General features: G+C 40.8%; 2 protein-coding genes across 3 annotated transcripts in view; one reads left to right on the forward strand and one right to left on the reverse strand.

Annotated features, from left to right (window-relative positions):
• Window positions 1–5,956: 5,956 nt before the first annotated feature.
• On the reverse strand, window positions 5,957–9,088 carry LOC117460800 (fucolectin-1). Its single transcript, XM_034102378.2, has 5 exons — window positions 9,025–9,088; window positions 7,348–7,633; window positions 7,063–7,217; window positions 6,254–6,533; window positions 5,957–6,107 (listed from the first exon to the last, which is right to left on the reverse strand). The coding sequence occupies exons 1-5, from the start codon at window positions 9,086–9,088 to the stop codon at window positions 5,957–5,959; spliced, it is 936 nt and encodes a 311-aa protein (XP_033958269.2).
• Window positions 9,089–12,987: 3,899 nt separating this feature from the next.
• smarcc1a (SWI/SNF related BAF chromatin remodeling complex subunit C1a) overlaps window positions 12,988–23,949 on the forward strand; it is a 37,172-nt gene continuing 26,210 nt past the window's right edge. The window contains exons 1-11 of one of the 2 annotated variants that reach the window (XM_034102344.2): window positions 12,988–13,232; window positions 14,932–15,051; window positions 15,194–15,279; window positions 15,459–15,540; window positions 16,051–16,143; window positions 16,292–16,361; window positions 16,615–16,684; window positions 18,975–19,050; window positions 19,368–19,493; window positions 21,189–21,307; window positions 23,664–23,794. In XM_034102344.2, coding sequence (XP_033958235.1) covers window positions 13,044–13,232; window positions 14,932–15,051; window positions 15,194–15,279; window positions 15,459–15,540; window positions 16,051–16,143; window positions 16,292–16,361; window positions 16,615–16,684; window positions 18,975–19,050; window positions 19,368–19,493; window positions 21,189–21,307; window positions 23,664–23,794 — 1,162 coding nt within the window. In that variant the 5' untranslated portion in view covers window positions 12,988–13,043. The remainder of the gene's footprint in view (window positions 13,233–14,931; window positions 15,052–15,193; window positions 15,280–15,458; window positions 15,541–16,050; window positions 16,144–16,291; window positions 16,362–16,614; window positions 16,685–18,974; window positions 19,051–19,367; window positions 19,494–21,188; window positions 21,308–23,663; window positions 23,795–23,949) is intronic. The other variant, XM_034102345.2, reaches the window with a different exon arrangement.

Raw genomic sequence — 23,949 nt, forward strand, 5'->3', positions numbered from 1 at the left:
AGTATAATACATATGTATAATATCAGTTTAATAATAAACAAATAATAAACAAATTGTGCTGAAACATAGTTAACATTGCAGGAAAGCAATATATTAGACGTTAAGTACTTTATCAGGCTTAATATTAATCTGTAGATACAAATGTCACTGTGTGTGCTGTGTGCTCTGCATGTGTGACCATTAAAGAATCAGAATACCTTTATTAGTTCCACAGAGGGGAAATGTGCAGCGTTACAGCAGGAAAGAGCCACAGACAGCTTAGTGTTGCATATCTTACATGCGTTAAAAAAGACAATATGCTAAAAAAAAGATAAAAAGTTACATAATTTTCAAAAATACAGATAAAAAACAAAACGGCATATATATATATATTGATTTAGTGGCCAGGTATAAATGTCACAGTTATTAATAGCATATATATATTGCACATATAGCACATATTGCACAAAGTTGGTTTGTATTTAGCAGCAAGGGGTGTTATAGTCTGTGTTGTGGTGTGTGTAGGAGGGTCTACTAGGGGCAGTGCTGGTTGTAAAGTCTGACCGCTGCAGGAAGGAAGGACCTGCGGTTTCAAGAGGGTTTCATCCCTCCATATTCTTCTTAAAGCTTTTTTCTTATTCAAAAGAAGACCTTAACCTAAAGTACTCTTTAATGTTTAAATTAAGCCTTATTAGTTTGTCTGTTTTGCACATCCTCCTATTAATATATAATAATAAAATAAGACAATTCAATAACGTGCTTTAACCACCAGGTGTCCCTTTCTATCAGCTGTGCACCGTTATGGTGTCAATACAGCCTATCTACCAATTGGATCAAATATAAAAGTCAGCCGAATTAGTGTTGATACTGCAAGGAGACGTATTGTTTGAAAAGAAATGTAAGATGTTGTTTAATTGCTTATATATTTATGATCCACGTCACATCTTCAGTTTTGGCGGCAGTTCTCCTGTTTGTCTAGAAGTCTTCTTAGCAGGGCTCTATAAATAGAGAATTACGGCAGATATGTAATATTTAATGCAGCCGAACCATGTATTACAATGCCGTTATGTGATGACTTTCAAAGAGAAAAGCAAGAACACTCGGAATAAAGTATTATTGTATTTTTAAAAAACGTTTTCAGATTTCACATCACATAAACACCAATGTGTGGTGCCTTGCTCAAGGGCACCACGGCAGGAGGTGAACTGGGACCTCTCCAAGTAGAAGTCCACACTCCAAATAGGTCTGGTCGGGGACTTAAACCGGCGACCCTCCGGCTCACAGTCCAAGCCCCTACTGACTGCCATAGAGTTAGTCCCTAATTTTGCTCTCAAAGTGCACCAGATTGATGCATTTAACTTCAACATTTAAAAAAATATCTTCCCAGGGGAACTTGCCCCCGGACCCCCCTAGAGGAGGTGAGGTACACCACCTGCCCACACCTCCTGTTAAATTGTCTCACCCACATTGAGGATGCTTCCTACGCCCATGTTTTATTCCATGTGTCAAGTCAGGCAAATTGGGTCAAAATGTTATTGCATCAATGATCTGTTAACATTACAATCACTAAATATATGCCGTAACTATTTTGCTCTAGGCAACTCAAGGGCTCAATGTGATTACTATATGAATAATTGTCCAAAATAACATAAAATGCATAGGGTTTTTTGTTAAGTAACATACTTTCGTCGCCGGCCGGCCGATACATGCCGCGCATTAAGTGGGCCTGTCTGTCAATTAATTCCCGGGCCACTTTTTCCCCCCAGTCCGCCCCTGTTTACAGCCCTTAATAACATCCATTTTCTGGGCTCAATATCTGTCTTGGCCGTTTTCGTTGTGATCGCTAAATTCCCCTTGTTTATAATAATCACCGGTCCTTCAGCAGGATACTGTAGTGATTAAAAGTGTGATTTTAGCAAACGTGTGCTTTTGTTTTGAAATCACTTCCGTGAGTTTCACCTCGCTCCAAGGACCATTTGACAATTTAGTAAGGTAAAAAGCAAAAACGCCTCTCAGACGCTCTTCCGTTTACGTGTATAATAAAGAAAAACAATTGGACGGTAGATACACGGATTACGGACCCACCTGGCAGCAAACCAACAACATAAATATTTTCCAACTCTGGTGTTTTATTTTTATTATGACCAGGAAGTACGACCATATTTTTGGGAAATTGGAAATATACAGCAAGTGAACAAAACTGTTGCGCCATGTCTTAAAAACAAGGCGTAGCTTATAAAAGCTAAGTCATTATCAAAGTTAACTTTAATGTCAATCTTTCAGTTTGTGTGTCCAGACAGAGAGATCGAAATAACGTTTCCAACAATCCCGAATACAAAAATACCGATATACAAATATACAAATGTGGGAACCACTGTACAATAAGACTACCTTTATAAAGGCTTTACGAATAGTTTGTAATTAATTAATTATGTTGTGAACACTTTATAAATCATTAATAGGCTTTTATAAGACATGAGATAAACAGGGCAATGTGACCGGTTGCTTGCCAAATAGTGAGCCCACATTTATCTGTGCTGCTAAGCCTTATAGTGGCTACCAAGCTTACTTCGTCTTCTTCATCAGCCAGCATCCTTGGTATCTGTTGTTCACTGAGTTGATTCTCGCTGAGTAGCCAATATAAGGCTTAGTCATCTTGCCAAATAGAGAGCCTGTGTGAAAACGTGTTAGAACTGGTTTATAAATGGTTCTTAATGATTAATAAAGTGTTTACAACCTAATTCATTACCTAATTATAAACCCTTTATTAATCCTTTATAAGGGCAGTCTTATTGTAAAGTGGTAGCCAAATATGTATAAAATATGTATATCCTATATATACATAATGAACAGACACATATGCAAACCTACATATTTATATTATTGCATATTGCATTCTACATCAAAAAATTGTTTGCACTAAGCTTAAGGTATACACTTCACCAGCTGGCTGCTATATTCGGTATATATATATATATTCATGTATTAACTAATGTAATAGTCTGTCTGTTATCATTAATATAACATTATAAATAGATGCTGATCCCTGCTTGATGCACTTAATAAGCCTTACAAGGACAAAAACAAGCCATAAATGGTCAAGCCTCAATAAACGACAGAAGGTGCCACGATAAGATGTGCACATAAATATCCCTCTGATGTCCTATTCGAATTATATTCAACACAACGTAAAGAGCAACTCCTCGTCTTCTTCTGAATAAAGTCAAGGTGTGTGGTTGTTGAATACTGTTGCTTTTGGGTATATAGTTTGAAGGGCTGTTTCATATGTGTGAACTTACTCTGCACTGACATTTAAGGATTCACACATGTATTGATATTGAGTCATGTAATTAACTGTTATGTTTGTCACCATCAGAGCAATGACACATTTCAGTTCTGCTTCTCCTGCTGGGGACGAGCTCCGCTTACACCATACGTAAGTAGGATCTATCTTTACATGTCATATCTTTGTTATAAAACATAAAAATCCCCCTGTGATCTGGCCAAAGCTGCTTCAAGTACTACATAAAAGAACTATGAGAGATAAGGGCTCTATTTTAGAGATCTATGTGGAATATGTTTGGAAGCTTTGAAATACAATTACTGCATTTGTTATATTTCATGGCACTTTTATCCAAAGCGACTTACATACATTCAGTACTGTGGGCAGTCCCCACAGGAGCCATTTGGGGTGAACTTCTTTCAAAGGGACACAACGACATGCTGACTGCAGTGGGATTGAACCAGTGCTCCCCTGATCCGAAGATCAACGCACTATCCCACTGAGCCACACCCCCCAGATTTTGCTAACATACTAATTTAGTCAAATGTTATTCAAAGATCAGTTATTTTCATTCTGTAACACATCATTTCCAACATGATGTAGTTGTAGTTCATGAATTCTAATAAGAAAAACGCATTGCGCATTATACTGTCACAGTCTGCTCCTTCACTCACCTATTTTCTGCATTAGCATTCCTTAGTTACCTGGTAGTCACACCCTGTTTCTCTCTCTCACTCTGTTACACCCATCAGCTCCATTAGTGTATAGGCCCACTTCAAGTTCACTGTCACCTCAGTGCCAGATCGTACTTTGCAGCATGCCAGTCTTTCCCGCATTACCTTCCAGATTGCTCTCCCGGTTTCGACCTCGTCTGCCCCTGACCAGCCTGCCTCGCCTTTTTCCTTACCCTGCCTGTCCCTGGATTATTCTGCCTTGTCTGCTCCCTGACCCTGCCTGTAACTGCGTCTCCCGTCTTGCCTACTCCTGGAACCCTCGCCTGTCCCTGACCAGCCCTTTCCTACTGTCTGCCGGTTTGTCCCTGACCAGCCCTTTGCCTACTGTCTGCCGGTTTGTCCCTGACCAGCCCTTTGCCTACTGTCTGCCGGTTTGTCCCCGACCAGCACTTTGCCTACTGTCTGCCGGTTTGTCCCTGACCAGCCCTTTGCCTACTGTCTGCCGGTTTGTCCCTGACCAGCCCTTTGCCTACTGTCTGCCGGTTTGTCCCGACCAGCACTTTGCCTACTGTCTGCCGGTTTGTCCCTGACCAGCCCTTTGCCTACTGTCTCCGGCTTTGTCCCCGACCAGCACTTTGCCTACTGTCTGCCGGTTTGTCCCTGACCAGCCCTTTGCCTACTGTCTGCCGGTTTGTCCCCGACCAGCACTTTGCCTACTGTCTGCCGGTTTGTCCCTGACCAGCCCTTTGCCTACTGTCTGCCGGTTTGTCCCCGACCAGCACTTTGCCTACTGTCTGCCGGTTTGTCCCTGACCAGCCCTTTGCCTACTGTCTGCCGGTTTGTCCCCGACCAGCCCTTTGCCTACTGTCTGCCGGTTTGTCCCTGACCAGCCCTTTGCCTACTGTCTGCCGGTTTGTCCCTGACCAGCCCTTTGCCTACTGTCTGCCGGTTTGTCCCTGACCAGCCCTTTGCCTACTGTCTGCCGGTTTGTCCCTGACCAGCCCTTTGCCTACTGTCTGCCGGTTTGTCCCTGACCAGCCCTTTGCCTACTGTCTGCCGGTTTGTCCCTGACCAGCCCTTTGCCTACTGTCTGCCGGTTTGTCCCTGACCAGCCCTTTGCCTACTGTCTGCCGGTTTGTCCCTGACCAGCCCTTTGCCTACTGTCTGCCGGTTTGTCCCTGACCAGCCCTTTGCCTACTGTCTGCCGGTTTGTCCCCGACCAGCACTTTGCCTACTGTCTGCCGGTTTGTCCCTGACCAGCCCTTTGCCTACTGTCTGCCGGTTTGTCCCCGACCAGCACTTTGCCTATAACAAAGCTGGTTACCGACTATCCCTGGTTTCCCGTGTGTTGCATTTTGGTTCTCAGCTTGTTTGTGACATATACACACTAACAATAAAAATATAAAAGGTTAGAGAAATATTTTGATGTCTGTTCACTGATAATGATTGCCATTAATAATTGGAAATGATTTACCCTAATGCAATGTTGATTATAATGTTCCTTGATTTATTTTCCACGCAATGCCATATGTTGTATAATTTAGACATTTGAAATACACATAAAAAATTAGAGTGGAAAACATTAACCCTTTATTGTTCCTCATATTTGCCAGGATACATATTAAACATATACAAATAAAATATAAAAGCATTACAAAAGTTGTTGATTGTCCACACTGATTACTGACTTGACTCAGTGAAACTGAATGATCTTAATGAATTGTTACATGATTGTGTTGAATGTCCCCATTAGGGTCTGACTTGATTGCTTGATTGATAAATGAGACCGTTGAAATGCAGGATAAAAAAGCAGAATGGTTAAAACATTATCCTGTTATAATTCATGTTGATTGGCAAGTGACATTACTTTTTGTGTTGGAGCGCCTCAGGTATACAAAGCTCCAACTCCCATCCATCTGCAGCTAGCAAGTGAAGCTTAAGCTATGATTGCAACACAAGTCTGTACAAGAGCATCAGCTGTATCAAAGGTCATTGATACACGTTTTGAACCTATTCAGCCCTAATCCAGCCTGGAGCCGTACACCTCCACCTCACAGAGTGCCAGGTACCCGGTTCTTCCAGGAATGACGATGTTGACGTAGCGACCGTCCATCCCGTTACACTGGAAGGTTTCCGTGAAACCTCCAGGGATGCTTGAGATCACAGCACACCTAGCAGAAGAAGAAAATAGTTAATGACAATTTAAATACATGGATTCTCTAAAGACAGACATCATTTCAAGTTACTGCACAGTGGTTACAAATATAATTATATCCATTATAACAAGAGCTGCAGTAATAAAGTGAATGGACTGTACCTCGGATTGTTGTTGCCATCGTTATCAAGAGAATCTCCAATTTTTATCTCTGCTCCATTAATATATGAAGGGGCATTTTTGTAGTTGGTTATCTTAACAGAAAATATTTTGTGGGTGTTGCCCAGGTCCAGTCGCCACCATGGGTTCAAATTATTTGCTGTGTGTGTACAAGAACCCTTTGCCCAGTCGCTGGCACGATTTCCATCAATGGCATTATAAGCAATGCCCGTTGAATGCAGGGATGACTGTGAGGCTTTTCCTTGGAGTGCCAGGTTCTCTCCTGCAAACAGAACACAATTGCAAACATCAGCATTGATACTCAGTTTTCCTTAATTCTCTCTAGCACATTTTGTATATCCTAAAACAACAATTCTGTCTATTTGCTAAAGTATACCCTTTCCAGTGCAAAGAAGAAAATGCAGGAAAAGGTCATGGAAAGTTGTTGATGCATGTTGTTAATTGGATCATGATAAATGATGCAGCAGTAGAAATAAATGTGTTTATACAGTATGTCGGTGTCCACAGTATATATGACAGATTTCCAAATCTCACTGCTGTTTCCTCCAATTATTTATCAAATGATATTGCCCATGAATCATTTTCAAGGTGTTCATTTAAAATAACTGATAGCTGTTGTTTCTCACTCAGTTAGATGTCAGAGTTAAGAAACATTTGGATCAAATACAGTATACAGTAGATGTGCCAAATGTCGTTCAAACGGTTTGACTGCAGCTGTATACAAAATGTGCAATATTCATTACCTACTAAATGAAATCTGGGTTGGCTCTGCAATTATATTTAATTCTCACCTGATGGAACACGGTAACCGTAGACCTCCACCTCGCAGAGTGTTAGGGTTTTCTTTAAACCACGTAGAACCACGGTCACATAACGTCCCTCCACATGTTCGGTAAAAGTCATTTTTAAAGACATGCCTGAAGGGATGTGATAAATTATACCGGCCCTAAAAGAGACAGAGGAAGCAGGTCATAACATCCTTTTGTAACCAACATTTGACCTGCCAGAAGAACTGATAAGGCAGTATTTCACAGAGCAATTCAACCCTGTAACTAGAAATCATTACGATCACTCACACTGGGTTTGAAGCGCCGTTGTTTTCTAAAGAGTTGCCGATGTGAACCCTTGCCATGTTGAGCTTTCCTGCACAGCAGTCTCCTCTGTTGATGATGATGATGGAGGTGATGGTGTATGACTCCAGCAGGTCCACTCTCCACCAGGGGTTGGCCATCTCAACAGTGGAGGTGCATGATCCAACAGAGTAGTTCGATTCACGGTTTCCATCAATAGCATTGGAGGCAAATCCATACAAGTCGGCAATACGCTCTGACATGCTCGCTCTTCCACGTAAAGCCACATTCTCTGTGAATGAGATCGTTGAAATACATTTATTTTTTATGTAAAACATTTTTTTAAATGAACAAACCTGCATTAAACTTGTTTTGTCAGCTATGGGGGCAGCCAACACAAATTCGTTATACAACACATGACACATCATAACCCTTCAAGTTGAGGAACTTGTTTGCAATCAGTTGCTAACTTGTAGCAGTTAGAGCCACATTAATTCAGAGCTGGTTATGTCCATCTGATGAAGGTAAGTCAAATATTCACTTTTGAATCTGTTTTTGGTTTCTACCAACTGCTAAGATAAACATCTTGCTTTGTCACCAGTGAGTTCATATTTGTCCATCCATCCATCTTCTCCCGCTTATCCGTGGTCGGGTCGCGGGGGTAGCAGTTCCAGCAGAGAGCCCCAGACTTTCTTTTCCCTGGCGACATCAACCAGCTCTGACTGGGGGATCCCGAGGCGCTCCCAGGCCAGCGAAGAGATATAATCCCTCCACCGGGTCCTAGGTCTACCCCTTGGTCTCTTCCCAGCTGGACATGCCTGGAACACCTCCCTAGGGAGGCGCCCAGGTGGCATCCTAACTAGGTGCCCGAACCACCTCAACTGGCTCCTTTCAACGCGAAGGAGGAGCGGCTCAACTCTGAGTCCCTCCCTGATGACCGAACTTCTCACTTTATCCCAAGGGAGACACCAGCCACCCGGCGGAGGAAACCCATCTCGGCCGCTTGTATCCGCGATCTCGTTCTTTCGGTCATGACCCATCCTTCATGACCATAGGTGAGGGTAGGAACGAAAATGGCCCGGTAGACAGAGAGCTTTGCCTTCTGGCTCAGCTCCCTGTTCGTCACAACGGTGCGGTAAAGCGACTGCAGTACCGCTCCCGCTGCTCCGACTCTCCGGCCCATCTCACGCTCCATTGTTCCCTCACTCGAGAACAAGACCCCGAGATACTTGAACTCCTTCACTTGGGGTAATATTTGGGTTCATATTTGTGTCTATTGTTTTTATTTTTACAGATGTATAACAATTACATCCGCGTTGGCCTGAAAAGATTCCTTTAATAGGCCCATCTATGCGTTTTGGGGTTTAACGCATCCTGTAGCGTGTTATATACTGTCGTAGGATTGTGTGCATGTAAATGGTCAGCAAAGAATAAAATCCCTGTGTTCCCTCCAGAGGGAGATTCAGAAAATGTTGGTAAACTACTGTGCAGACCGTGTAATGATGGGGTGTGAACAAATCCTTCTTGAACTCTCACGTCTTAAACTACGATGAATGTGAAAACAGCCATCTGCTGTGAAACTCCAAAAACATCACTCCAACCAAAATCCAAACATATTAATGTTCAGGGAGACATAACAGTTTTATAACAACGTTAATATCGATACAGCCAGGTCCTACTTACGGTAGTTGTTAGCTGAGCTTGTTCCCAGAAGGAGCAGCAGAGACAGAACGGACGTTTGTTTCATCGTTCTGATTGAGAAAGACAATTACATCATTACACTAACAACAATATCTTTCTTATTACTTAATGAAATATATCTCAGATTCTCTTTGCTACAGAAGTTAGATATCCAGAGTGCAGATAAATGGAATAGCCCAAAAACGTATAAATGATATCTACATGTTTGTATCACTATAGAGTAAGCAAACAAATATGAAATTAATAAAAACATCCACTCTGTATATTTGAGAGAATAATTATTTAACAACCACATACTTGCAGAATAAATCCAGAAGAAGACGAGGAGCGGCTCTTTATGCTGTGTTGATGAATGTGATTTGCTTCAGACCACTCAGGGATATTTATTAATCTTGTACGTCTTATCGTGGACTGTGTTGTCAATAAATGATGACTTATCAAATAAAACCTTGTCCTTGGATGAAGATAAGGCTTATTCTCGTCAGGGATGTTTTCTTGGATTTTGCCTGGTGCCAGCTTTCTTAATCAAGATTCAACACAATTCAATCTTCCACTAAATCTTCAGGTTACAACATGAGTTGAATGTAAATTGCATTAAGGTAGGTGTGCACTTTTATGACTTGTTTTGCTCATATAAGATACCTTTTGTTTTGAACAATTGTGGTACGCTTGGTGTTTACTGGCAGTTTCCAAATGAATATGGTTGTACTTCCTGGTCAGATAATCAAAGATAAAACAGTAAAACTGGAGCATATTAATGTTGTTGATACGCTGCCATGTGGATCATTTAAGATACGACTTCCCGGTTTCCGAAGATAATAAGTGTACTTTGAATTCTCCGGAATTTTTGCTGAAACGGCAAAAAATATCCATAAACCCATATCCATAAATATACAAAATACATCTCGAAAAGCACTGAAAATGCCATGAACTTATGTGCAAACTGATTGACCTTAATGTGTATTGGCTGATTTAACATAATAGACATGCCACCTAAATGACTTGGTCACTCTGCCATGCAATATCAAATTGTCTTTAAATGAAACACTAGTATGTCTTTGAGTATCTGGAAATCTATCAATAAAAATGTATTTTAAAATGTGCACATTGTTGCCTTTTGCAGAGTTGAGGAGAAACCGCAGTAAAAGATGGAGCGGTCAGAGAACGTTGTGAAGATGTATTTTGCAACTTGATCTTGTTGAAAATGTGTTGTTTGTATAGGCCTCCACAATACAACATTAAACGATTTGGGACAAATTAAGAATGATTAAGAGCAGTCAATGACAACATTTGCAAATCCCTTTTTACAATCCAGAATCTAGATATCTAGATATTTCCCACCTTGCTGATACGGCGCCATGGGAATCATATCAGTCACAACTTCCCGGCTTTGTTAGATAGCATTTGTACTTTGTATTTTCCGAAATGTAATATTAATGCTTAAAAGGCAAACAAACAATGAAGTGTGAAACCCTTTGAGGACAGAAGAGCGGAGAAAAGGTCGATAATAATACAAAAATTCACACTTTAAGAATGTGTTTTATTTCTGTATGAATGATCAGTGTGTAATAAATACCAAAAAAACATACATGTTATTATTGTTTAAAGGTGCTGTGCTAAAAATACAGTTGGATTCAATGGGCATTAGTACCCCATGTCAAAATCAGGATAACTTTATTTGTCTCACAGGGGGGACATTTACAATCGTTACAGCAGGGAGCCAAAGATAGCTTAATATCACCCAAGAAGCATACGAACTTACTTAGAACTATAACCTACACAATTTACAAGATACACATCCAGTACCAATAACAGTTTAGCGATATAACAGCCAGGAGAAAGAATAAAAGGTGGTAGAATAAATGGCACAGCTATTTATGGTATGTATATATTAGTGCTGTCAAAATTATCGCGTTAACGGCGGTAATTAATTTTTTGAATTAATTGCGTTAAAATATTTAACGCATTTAACGCATGTGCAGAATGGCCCGCCCCATACATGCCACCAGTGGCAGCGCCAGGGTATGGCTGGGGTAGGCTACACCCATACCAAGAAATGGCTTAGCCCCACCATGAAAAATGATGTTAAAGTAAGCAAAATAAAGTCTGCCAACTCGCGCGGAGTAAATTGCACAGACAGCAGTTAGTCAGATTGATTTCAGTAGCCACGGTTTTGAAAACGTTTGTCACGTAGTGATCGTCTTCTCAATAGAACATCTTTGATAACGGCGTGGTGTTGTTGCAGGAAGTCCCGACGGAGAATACTTTTGTTGTAGTACAGGGCAGAGCCGATATAATAGTAATAATATGGCTCTGGTACAGGGGTGCACATAACTGGTACGCAGGTTATGTGCGTAATCTGAAATGCGTACCGTCACTTGTGTCACAAAGCGCATTTGCGTACCGACGTACTTGTGAAGCTTTTCCAGAATGCGGTTAGATCACCGGACGACAGAGTCGGTCTCCGTGTGCACAGACAGGGCTGCTGTTAACGTCGGTATGTACAACGGAACTGTGCCAAAACTACGCCAACCGGCTGCGGAGGGAGCACTCCCCCCACCCTTCACTGGAGAACTGCGCTACAACAGCTGATCACAACGTTCACACTCTGTGGTCACGAAGTACTCCACTAGCCGCCCCCCCCCCCTCTGTCGACTTTCCTGAAGTACTCCCCCGTTGATAGAAATCAACACGTAATGAATTAAGACCCCACGGTTTGATGATTGATAGGTGTGTGGGTTGTCTTTCATTTTGACATGCAGAAAAATGTTATAATAAACATACATACTGTATGTTAAATGGATATATCCGCCTGCTTTCATTTATCTTTCCATTCCCACAACAATATACATAAATAAATGGCATATTTTGGACATAGTTCGAATGGTGATTAATCATGATTAATTAATTTTTAAGCTGTGATTAATCTGATTAAAAATGTTAATCGTTTGACAGCCCTAGTATATATATATGCAGTATATTGCACAACAGGAGTGTTTTAGTCTTTGTTGTTATATGTGTGTGTCAGGTCTACCAGGGTGGTTGTACAGTCTGACCGCTGCAGGAAAGAAGGACCTTATCTCTCTGTGAGACACCGCAGGTTTTGTAAAGCACTTTGAATTGCCTTGTGTTGAAAGATAAGATAAGATAAGATTGATCCCAATTTGGGAAATGTTTTTGTTGCAGCAGCATAAAAAGACATGGCATTGTACAATACAAATAAAAAGACAAGAAATAAACAAGAAAGTCGAAAATATACATGTTGAATTTACAAATGAACAATAACAAGTTAAAGCAAGGTATTATATTTACATAAGTATGTGACGGATGGAATATTAAATATTAGAATGAATATATAAATAAAAAATGTACAGTGAAGAGAACAACTATGGAGCAGAGGTGAAAGAGGTATAAAGGTGCCTTATAAATAACTTGCCTTCCCTTGCATTGCATTGCATGTAATATTCTTATTCTTATAAATATTTGTTTTTTATTTTTGATCTTTTCTAAAATAGAGAAAATCAAATCTCTCACAAACCAATCTGATGCCTCTCTAATTATCTTCACAGCTTTCCACTTTACATAACAATACTGCACATATTTTATTTTATAGTAGTAGGCCTACTGCTTTTTTGGTTTATCCAGATGTAAATAATTTTCTATAACTTAACGCATACATTATTTTAATAGTTTTTTAATAATAGTTTTTATTTCATTCTTTGGTTGTTTTTATTACTTTGTATCTTCTTTAACTGTGTTTATGTTTGCACCATGTACACCAAGGCAATGTCCTCGCATGTGTAAACCTACCTGGCTAAACACCTGATTCTTTCTGATTCAGATTCCTGTAACTGCCTACATTTCCCAAAAAGCCCTATAATAATGAGTCTCGCGAGATGTGAGTGTAAACCCCGTCTGCGGCTGCGCAATATCATTCGAAAACTTGCACGCTGAGCGACGCGGCCGTGGAGGAGAAAGAAACGCAGCGAACAAAACACACAATGGCGACGGTGGCGACAACGGCAGGCGCGACGGGCTCAGGCGGACCGGCGACGGGCACTGTGGGCGGCGGGACCACCGCAGTGGGGAGGAAGAAAGACGGTGGTCCGTCTGCGAAATTTTGGGAGAGTTCTGAGACGATATCGCAGTTTGAGACGGTTCGGCAGTGGATCGGAAAACACTACAAGAAGGTAGCTGGTTCTCCATTGATTTATATGACGGCCCGTTGGCACAATGGATCCCAACTGCTATCCTAGCTAGCAACACAAACTACAGATAAAGACGAAGCTTTTCATATAAGTGTTTGTCTTTACGTGCAGGGATGTATTGTAAGCACACGATCGTGTTAGCATGAGTTTAAATGCTCGTTCTTTACATGATTGGGGCTGTTTATGTGTTAGCTAGCTCATCGTTAGCTAGCTAACCAGAATATCCCGAAGCGGGGAAATAAACGCTTTTATAACAAAAGTGGTTTAAAAAAGGGCATGCAATATTAAAGAGAACGTTTATTTATTAAATATAGAGAAGAAAATCACTCATTAGTAATAATATAGACAACCATTAGTACACAACCATGGCTAAAAATGAGTAGAAGCGATTGAAAAGTGACATAAGAAACATATCATGGTGTTTTGGCATTATAATCTGTCTTTGTTATCAAATAACAAGTGATTATTGCACAGTACAAAAATAAAGTGTGTATTGTATTTCTGTAACTGCTCCTTCAGTGTTGTTGCAATAACACACACAGGGCGAAAATGCTTATAAAGGCGCGGAAATGGGAGTTTCTGCAATTTATGTTTTAATACATGTGTAAAAAACCTTAATCGATTCAAAAAATGTAAACAAAACTCCCTTTGAGTCTTGCAAAAGGCCTCAGAAGCTAACCCAATGTTACCCTCGCTTGTCACGAGACCCAGCGTTATCAAGCAACTTAAAATATAACCCAGCGTTCGCTTTTTTATTTCTTATGAATGTACTCAATGCACAAGTATCAGAGTATGGTGTGCGTTTTGCAAGAGCAGTTGTTTTGTGGCTGGAGAGTGCGCGTTTTTGAGTTTTGTCAACACAGCATAGCACACTGTGCATGCTCCACTTAGTTAGCTAAACAAAGAAAGCTCCTCCTGTCCCTTCATGCTCTCCATCAAACCCACGGACATGCTCCATAGCCCTGTATGCTGAAGTAAAAGACAAAAAAGCTGAATTTTGAAAGCTGTTGTGTAGACTAAGTTAGGTTTAAAGTTTAAACACATATGTACATCTGGGACTAAACTTCTTCACAGATGCCAACCCAGAGCTTTGCTTGGCTTTGTTTATATGCAATCAGTGTTCCTAAAACAGCCGCGTTGGATGTGTTTTAAGGTTAGACTTAGAAGTGGCTCTCCTTCTCACTGTCCTTGTTATGGTTTGGTTTGTCCTAATTTCTCCTAGCCTGTCATTGTATCAACAATGCAGCTATCTCTATGCCAGAGCAGGAGTGGCAAACATCACTTTAAACTGGGTGCTTCAGATTACAAAATGCACCGATATTGGCAACTTCACATGATTTTTAAACGGATAAAGGTGCACTTTAACAAATGAACAGTTTTGTCATTCGTAGTCAATTATATGTATTTTTCAAGAAGCCTATATAGGATGTCTTTCATGTGTACATTTGTATTTGAGCACTGGGAACAGCACGCATTGCATTATTATTTCTTCAGGTGGTTTATTAATACATTTGTTTTATTCACAGACTTACTCAATGGTACATTATTGACATTAGAGTTGTGATAAAGTACACATGTCATACAGTGTATGGGACTAATTGTGCAGCTTTCGTATGTGTATCAGTTTCCCTGGAGTGTGTATGTGTGTTTTATTAATGTTTTTACTTCTGTCTGCTCCCAGTATGTGCAGAATGACTCTCCCTCCAGTAAATCCTTGGCGGGTCTGGTGGTCCAGCTGCTGCAGTTCCAGGAGGACGCGTTCGGACGCAGGGTCAACAATCCTGCTCTTACCAAGCTACCTGTACGCAAAACAAACACACATACATTTTATATTTCCTCAAGAACAACATGCTTTCCTTCTGTCTTTGCTTTAATGACATGTATAGAAGGCAATATCTGAGTGCTGACATTGTATATCCTCATTGTTATTCTTCTATCTTCAGGCCAAGTGTTTCCTGGATTTCAAGGCCGGAGGTGCTCTCTGTCACACCCTGGGGTCGGTCTACAAGTTTAAGAGCGAGCAGGGGTGGTGAGTTGACCAAAACTGAAGCTATTATGTCCTAAAAGCAAACTGCTGTTTTTGCTTTGACACGTTCTCTCGTTTGTTTTCACTCTTACTAAACTCTGTGTTGTAGCTGTTTGTTCTGTATTACTCGATTACAACCCTATTTCGTTGTGTGTCTAATTGTCCTTTCTAATCACTCCCAGGCGTAGATTTGACCTGCAGAATCCTTCCCGGATGGACAGGAACGTGGAGATGTTCCTAAATGTGGAGAAGAACCTGGTGCAGGTACGACCCGTACTCTCCGAACACAAGCTGCTGCTTTGAGGAGCGTTTCAGCGTCCCCTGTTCAGATTACTTTACTCACTATTAAATGTCTTTGGGATCGCCAAGAAAACAACGCTCCCCACGCAAAGCACAACGTACAGTTCAGACACATAAAAAGAACACCACACAACTACATTCAGAAGTCCGCTGCTCTGTGATGAGTGAATACACTTGATGATGCTGTTCTTTGAATAATCCAGCACTTGTAGAACGACCCAACAATATTTAAGTGTTGCTCAATGAAGCTGCACTTTATTGAGACCAGATTGTACTGTTTTTAAAGTTATCTGCTCCTTTGCGAAATAACCTAAATGCATTTGTGCTACTGGTGTTGTGTTGTTGCTGTAAATGTACCGTTTTCTCCAAAACAAGCGAGATGGATAGATACACGATCAACTTTATTCTTCTAGATTCTTTTTTTGGATGAAATATATTGTTTGTGGTCCTAACTTATTATTTCTGTGCTTGTAGAATAACTGCTTGACTCGACCCACCGTATTCCTGTCGACGGACATCGAGCAGAAACAAGCCATTAAGCTGAAAGACATCGTCAAGCGGCACCAGGTGAGCCTGAGCCCACTGCATAAAGACCTTTCCTGAGACATTGAGTTGTCCGGCAAGTCGAGATGTTTTCTTTCTAACGGAAAACTCTGTTGTATTTATGTTTTGTGGTTACTTATGACTGTCATTTCCTCCACTCTATCCTCTCCAGGGCTCCATTACTGACGACAAGTCAAAGGCCACCCACCACATTTACCCCTCGACATCCCAACAAGAAGAAGGTAGGGGTTGAATTGTCTTTAATTTCGGATTGGATCACGTTTTTGACCGCATCAGTTCATGGGCAGTGTTCCTTTTGCAAGCTGCTGAAAAAACTCATTCTTATGATGATTACAAATGACGTCAAATGTGTGGCTGATGATCATTTTTCCAGGGTTTTCGTAACTGCAAATATGTTTTAGTTTACTCAGTTGTATTTCGTATAGCTTACTGGCCAGTGTGTATTTGTCAGCGATTGGTTTGTGTATGTTGCAGATGAGTGGCTGCGCCCTGTCACGAGGAAAGACAAACAGGTGCTGGTTCACTGGGGTCTCTCCCCCGACAGGTGAGTAGAGGACAGCATAGAGATCTCACTGTGCCATTGGTGTGTTTTCATTCAAACATGTTTACTTCCCTTGACTTTCCTCCATCTGTCACTAAGCCACCGAAACAGCTTGCATGTTTCCGAAGCGACTTAACGGACACACATTTGAATTCACTCACCAGTTTACTAAACCTGATGAATAACATGTTGCTCGGAAAGATATTCACTCTTTTCAACCTTTCCGTCTGGTGAAGATCTTTTACTTGGATATCCTAAATAGTTAATAAAGAAATGCTGCTATAGAAGATGTTAGCTTTATATTGGGTATTTGTATAACCTAGAATACCTTTCATTTTATTGCAATTTTCTTGGGGTGGTGGAAATAATCGATACAGCATAGTATCGCGATACTTTGCGTAGCAATATTGTATCGATACACGGACGCCAAGTATCGATATTTTATTCTATACATTTTTTTATTTTTTTTATATAAACTGTAGTAGGGCTGTGCGATTATGGCAACAATCTTAATCACGATTATTTTGGTCAATAATTGATATCACGATTATTCATTGACTTTGAAAACATCAATTTATTGAACTTTAAAACAAATAATAATTTGAACAGTATGTTTTTAACTGTTGAGTATAGGGATGCACGATATTGGTTTTTTGAAACCGATACCGATAACTTCCTGCTTCTCAAGACCGATAATAAAAAAAAAAATTACGCCACTAATTATTTTAACGCGATTTAACGCATGTGTATTTTTGTTCCTTGGCCGCCCCGTAGTTTCAGAGCGCATCGAGTTTAAAATACCATCTACAAGCTGATGCTGACAGCTCCGCTCCTGCTGCCCTCTTGTGGCAGACCACACTTCCACGCTCACCGGCAGGCACCGACTGGCCATCGGGAGGACCGAGAGGGTGTGTGTACGTGTGGTCCGAGCGAGCGAGAGAGAGACCTTACGTGCAGTGTTGTTAGCATCTGGTGCTAGCTAGCTGCGCTAACGGATATAAGGAGCTCTTTAAATGAAAACAGAGGAGCAACATTTCGCCACAACTGCGCCGAGCACTTGACTTTATGCAGGAAGCAGACAGCGGGACATTGTAGGAAAAGTCAGCACACTCGGCAACATGATTGCAGCGTCCAGGCAGCTCCGGTTCGAGCATATGCCTTGAGTTGCACATAGCTCCAACGCGCGTGCAGACACACACACACACACTGTATTGTATTATTGTCTTCGTACGCTTTTAACACACCATCGTAGCGATGGCGATGTTTCAGGTGACTGATCAGGTTCGAAGTATTAGGGAGCGCTGGATTTGTGAAGAACTCCCCTCTTCCTAAACCACTAACACCACAGTACTGGCAAAACGGGAGGAGCCAAGTGAAAAACAAGCGCTCCTCATCCCAATCCACCCACACCGCAGGATTTTTTCTTTTTTTTTACCCAAAAAATATATTGTATATTATCGGGGCTATTAATACTGGTATCGGGTTTATCGGGATGACGTCATAATTCCTAATATCGGGCCGATAATTATCGTGCATCCCTAGTTGATTACCCTGAACGTATCATTCAACTGAAAAACCAATACAAAAATAAATGATATATTTACATTTATAAAAATAATAAATACCAATAAACAAGGTCAACAAATATTTTGGAGCGGACTTCCACAAGCTATAAACATATATAAATATGATAAATACAAATAAATTAGATCAAATATGTTCACAACCTAGCAAAGCAAAATAATAGTTTTTTTCGATTATGTTGTTTTCGTAATTGTGGCAGGCTAAAATCGTAATCGCGATTTAAAATACGATTTAATTGCACAGCCCTAAACTGTAGCATATCCCTCCGAAAGATGGTCGTGTATAAAACGGGAAGTTACGTTAAGACATGTATACAATTGCAATGAAAGTAACAAAAACAAAGCCATCTCCTTTTCAGGTTCAAATAACACAAATTGTGTTATTTACATAAACTGTTCATATTGCAAATACGTTATTAAACCAGGAAGGGAAGACGGACATGGACATGACCCATGTGAATTGCAGTATCGTATCGCAATAGCATCGTATCGTGGCTTAAGTATCGTGATAGTATCGTATTGTGGGGAGCCTGGGGATTTCCCACCCCTACAATTTCCATACTACACTGATCAATACATATCCACATTTTCTAAATGAATTTGGAGGATTATGTTTTTCATTCTAATAAGAAAACCTCTCTATTTCTGGGTGCAGCATGTCATTCCATGAATCTTGTACTTACCGCTGGCTTGTTTATTTATTCTATTAGCTATGATACCTGGGTGTCAGCAGCAGAGGTGGATGGCGACGTGGAGGACCCCCCCAGCAACGACGAGCCATGGAAGGTGAAAACAAAGTCATATATTTTAACCAAGACATTGACATTAATAGAGAAAAATATCTTTCAATTCATTTTTAACATTTGTATTGGGATGTTTATCTCAAAAGAAAACCAATTGGAGGAATAGCTGCTGCTTTTGTGAGCAAGCGGTCATTGTGTCCAGCAGCACTAAATAATTGGTCAAATGTACATTATTTCCAATTGATGAGATTCAGGGTGGAAGTGTTGATGTGCCACTTCTTGGATGGAATAATAAACCTTTAAACTCAGACTTGATCGTGTCGAAGAACTGTCTACAAACTCTGTCTCCTTCCCACTCAGGTGCATGCAAAGTGGGTTATAGACACCGACTCGTTCAATGAGTGGATGAACGAGGAAGACTACGAGGTGGACGACAACAAGAAGCCAGTCAACTCCCGCCAGCGGATCTTCCCCAAGGAGGAGGAGGTAGCTCACTGTCGTGTGTGTGTGTGTGTTTTGTTTGTTATTCAGTCCCAGAAAATCACGAATCTGAACGTTTTCTAGTCAGTACAGCTTGAAAACAGTGGTGTTGTTAAAAACCGGCAACACATGTCTGATTGTATACTTCATAAGTGTTTTAAATAACCAACAAAAGGCATAACATTTTTTTTTTTTAAATATCCTAATACTGGTGATGAGACTGTACTGCATGAAAACTTTGAGTTCAGTCTGAATGGTGGTTTGTGTGTAAGTGTGTTTTGCTGCAGGTTTTGTTGCACGAAGCTGTGAATAGTCAGACGCCGTCCTCCTTCGTCTGTCTGTCTGTCTGTCTGTCTGTCTGTCTCTCTGTCTGTCTGTTTGTTTGTCTGTCTGTCTGTCTGTCTGTCTGTCTGTCTGTTTGTCTGTCTGTCTGTCTGTCTATCTCTCCGTCTGTCTAGCTCTCCGTCTGTCTATCTCTCCGTCTGTCTCTCTGTCTATCTATCTCTCTGTCTGTCTGTTGCCCATCCTTTCCAAACCTTTCCTCGCTCTGTGTCTCCTAGTTTGTTTCAGGGTTTCTGTCCGTGTTTGGAAAAAGATTTAAAGGTTTTAAAAATCAGAATTAAAGCTGGTGAAGCCGCTGCACAGGCTCAAAGCTTTTAATCGACTGAAGTTAGAGGCCATGTGCGAGGGGAAATGACACTATACTGTATATCTTTTGTCTAGTTTATTAAAATGGCAACACATTGAGGACAGTAATTCTATCATTTCCAAAGCAAACTATAGTTTTTGTGTCTTTTTTATATGATAATTATATAAATCTTAACATGCGGCGTTATCGAATTCATTTTGCGACGCAGACATTTTTTTTTAATTAATCTGAAGAGGACAGAAAATGGCTCTTTCGTTAGTAAAAGGTTACCAAACCCTTGTCTAGCGTCTCCTCTGGAAGCCTCCTCCCTCCTCGACTCCTCCGTGTGCATTTAAGCGATTGGGACGTCCTTCAACATGGCGTGAGTCGAGGAGGGACGTTGGGATGAAGCTTAGGTGTTTGACAATTTATGAAAATACCCTCCAGCTAACATTTTGCTTACTGTCAAACTTATAAGAAGCTGGTTTGACTCCAAATATTTAGTTTTACTTCCATTTGTTTTACAGGGCGCAAAGCAACTAAAAATGGAAGTTTGAAAACAAAAACAATCTTGTTACAAAACTTAGGTGCTGACTTGATCTGTGTGCGGATACATCTTTGACCATAATGCACACAAAAAGTAAATGTCTGGGTGAAAGAGAGGATATTTTTGGACTAATTTGAGTCTAGCACAATGCACAGCTGTTTACAACCTGGTTCATTTCAAAGGAGTTGTTTTACTGGGTGCAAAATGGCCTAAAACAGCAAGTGCTCAAATATGAAAACGTATGTATAGTAACTAGTGAGAGTCATTACTAAAGTTAGGGGTTGACTTATATTTCGGATAAATCTTAAAAGTAAAGTTTCGGGTGCATTTTGAAATAGCGGACAGTTTACAGGAACCCTGGTCGTCTCCTCCACCTCCACTGCATCCTCCCCCCCACTCCCTGCCGTCGTTCTCCCACCGCCTCCCCTCCTTGTGTGTGCAACCGTTCCATCCTCTCATTCTGCGGCTCTTTCTCTCATCCTCCATCCCTCGCTCCCTCTGCGCTGCACGGGGTTTGTCTGATCAGTCTTCCCGTACACCCGAACGCAAGGAGCGCAAGGCCAACTCCACCAGCAAGAAGAGGAGGCGCTCTCCCTCGCCGCCCAGCACCCCCGCAGAGTCCCGCAAGAAGGGAGGGAAGAAGGGGTAAGGAGGCCATTTGTTTATTCTTATTTCCTTTTGTACGGCAAGTTTATTTATATAGCCCCTTTCAACACAAGGCAATACAGTGGTGCAGTGACGCGTCCTAAAACACGGAAGTGAGTTAGTATTTGACCACTTCCTGTTCCCTCGTCTCAGAGCCAGTGGGATCTCTCCATAGGATGTTGGAAAATAGCTGAAATAAGGTCTGTGGTTGAAACACATTTAAGAGACGGGTCACGTTTTGTTCTACGACATTAATTCCATCAGCAGTGACTCCACTGGTGATTTCTGAAGAGTTTACGTGTCTGAAAAACGATAGTTGTTAACAAGTGGCCGAATAGGACTACAGAAGTTGTCCAGGCCGTTTTACGTCTGCCTCCTGCAGAGTGTTAAAACAAACGCTTCAACTTGTAACATTTAGAATCTGTATGTTTGAATATGGATCTTAAGTTGGCGTGACGTTGAAGTCGTGCGACCCTGCTGTAGTTCGTTTATAGCATAACGTTAGCATTTTGCTTCTGGCCATTAGATTTATGATTCGACAATTATAAAAGTAGGATAGACATGTGGATATTATCCGGCTGAACAAAACGTGCATTTATCAAACGGGTTCGTTTTCCACAGACCTTATTTCCAGCTATTTTCCAAAATCCTATGGAGAAATCCCGTTGCTTTTTTGTGGAGGGAACCAGCAGCTTACTTCCAGGTAAATACATCATCCCTTCACCGCTCTTTTCAAAGTGCTTTACAAAAATGAAAGACATTAAGAAACATTCATTTAAAAGCAAAGATAATAAAACATGAATAACAAAGGTACATTAATTAAAGTTACAATGCAGAGTAGGATGTGAATAGTTCAATTGAAAGCAGCGGCAAAAAGAAAAGTCTTCAGCCTGGATTTAGTAGTAGTCAGAGTTGCAGCAGACCTGCAGGTTTCTGGTAGTTTGATCCAGATATTTGGAGCATAATAACTGAAAGGAACTTTTAGAAAAAAGTATTAGAAAGAGTTACAAACATGTAAGAGTGATGTGACGATGAGCTGTGGCAAATGTAACTTAATATTGCATCTGTTTGGGACTACTTTAAGTGGCGGATTAATACTCATTTGATGCTTCTCTCGTATGCAGGGCATTGTGGGATCGACTCCAATAGAAGTTGCTATATTCACGGTGATGGATTAGCATGTTACCTAGTGCACAAGTGTTGCTTTTTGATGGGTTTTTAAGATTCATTGTTGGTTTTGAGCTATTTATAGAGGGTTTGGTGTGATTTCTCTTTTTTAGAATATTACTAGACAGTGCAATATTTAAGTTACATTTCAAGGCTTGACAATAAAAGCCTTGAACCTTGAAATGTCACTTAAAATGCCACTTGGGCGGTGGAGGCGAAGTCGATGGGGACTTGGCTTGGCAATTGGAAGGTCATCAGTTCAAGTCCCGGCAAGACCAAGTGCTACCGAGGTGTCCGTGAGCAAGGCACCGTTCCCTACACGAGCTCCCCGGGCGCCGTTCAAAAATGGGTCGGGTCAAATGCAGAGAAACAATTTCCCCACGGGGATTAATAAAGTATATCAAAATCCAAAAAAAAAAAGTTTGCATCTGTTTGGGACTACTTTAAGTGGTGGATTAATACTCATTTGATGCTTTTCCCGTATGCAAGGCATTGTGGCATTGACTCCAGAAAAGCAGTTGCTATATTCATGGGAGGATTAGCAAAACGTGGTGCAAACGTGTGACTTTTTGATGGGTTTTTAATATTTATTGGACTTTCATTGGTGGTTTTGAGCTCTTATAGGGGGTTTGGTGTGAACACATGTAGAATATTACTAGACATATCCTTTTTAATCTTACCATAGATGTTAATGCACATGGAAATGAAAATAAATGATACCACACTAGACATTAAAAGAGTAATAACAAAGCTAAGTCCAAACACAAATTATCTTTGAGTCGTGTGTGCTCATGCTGGAATTTTTTTTTTTTTTCAAGGTTTGAAAAGTGCTTAAATTGTATGTTGTCTGAGTTACAAAGTCTTATTGCATTTAAAACAAATGTTTCCCTTTTCTTATTTGAACCGCTAATTAGACTGGTGTCACACAACATAACTTTGGTTGTTAATAGCAAAATAATATGTAGTGATCAGTAATCTGTGCAAGAGACTGTTGGTGTCTTTGTCTTAAGTTTCTGTCTTTGCATTGTAACAATCTTATAACTTTTGACAACAAATATTATCTTAAACACACTTTTTAAATTGCTTGTAAAATGTGAAACACCTTCTTTTTTTTTTTTAAATGCTCGATCTTGTCAAATGTGTCTCAAGTAGATTTTTGTTTTTTACTCATGACTCTCTTTGGTGTTAGGAACCAGACCCCTTCCTGGAAGCGGCGGGGCCACAGAGGCGAGGAGGAGGACACAGAGGAGGACCTGAACAAGGACTTGGACGACTCCTCCGCTGGCGCCAGCATGGAGGAGGGCAGCGTGTCGAAGAACGGTACGTCATGAAAGTGGGGCTGAGCTGGAGACTTTATTTCCTGTTGTGTGCTTATTAGGGCTGTGCATCTTCACTGGTCTCACGATTCGATTACGATTATCCTGTCTTCGATTCAATTCGATATCCCGATGCATCACGATTCATACCAATGCGTT

This window comes from Pseudochaenichthys georgianus, chromosome 16, assembly GCF_902827115.2.
Source record: "Pseudochaenichthys georgianus chromosome 16, fPseGeo1.2, whole genome shotgun sequence".
NCBI classification, from domain to species: Eukaryota; Metazoa; Chordata; class Actinopteri; order Perciformes; family Channichthyidae; genus Pseudochaenichthys; species Pseudochaenichthys georgianus.

Excerpts from the sequence above, each read along its gene's own strand:
- LOC117460800 (XM_034102378.2), bottom strand. The coding sequence starts at position 9,088 with ATGAAACAAACGTCCGTTCTGTCTCTGCTGCTCCTTCTGGGAACAAGC. Across the intron at positions 7,218-7,347 it reads AACGGCGCTTCAAACCCAGT|GGCCGGTATAATTTATCACA; the intron begins GTGAGTGATCGT and ends TGTCTCTTTTAG. Across the intron at positions 6,108-6,253 it reads GATGGCAACAACAATCCGAG|GTGTGCTGTGATCTCAAGCA; the intron begins GTACAGTCCATT and ends TTCTTCTGCTAG.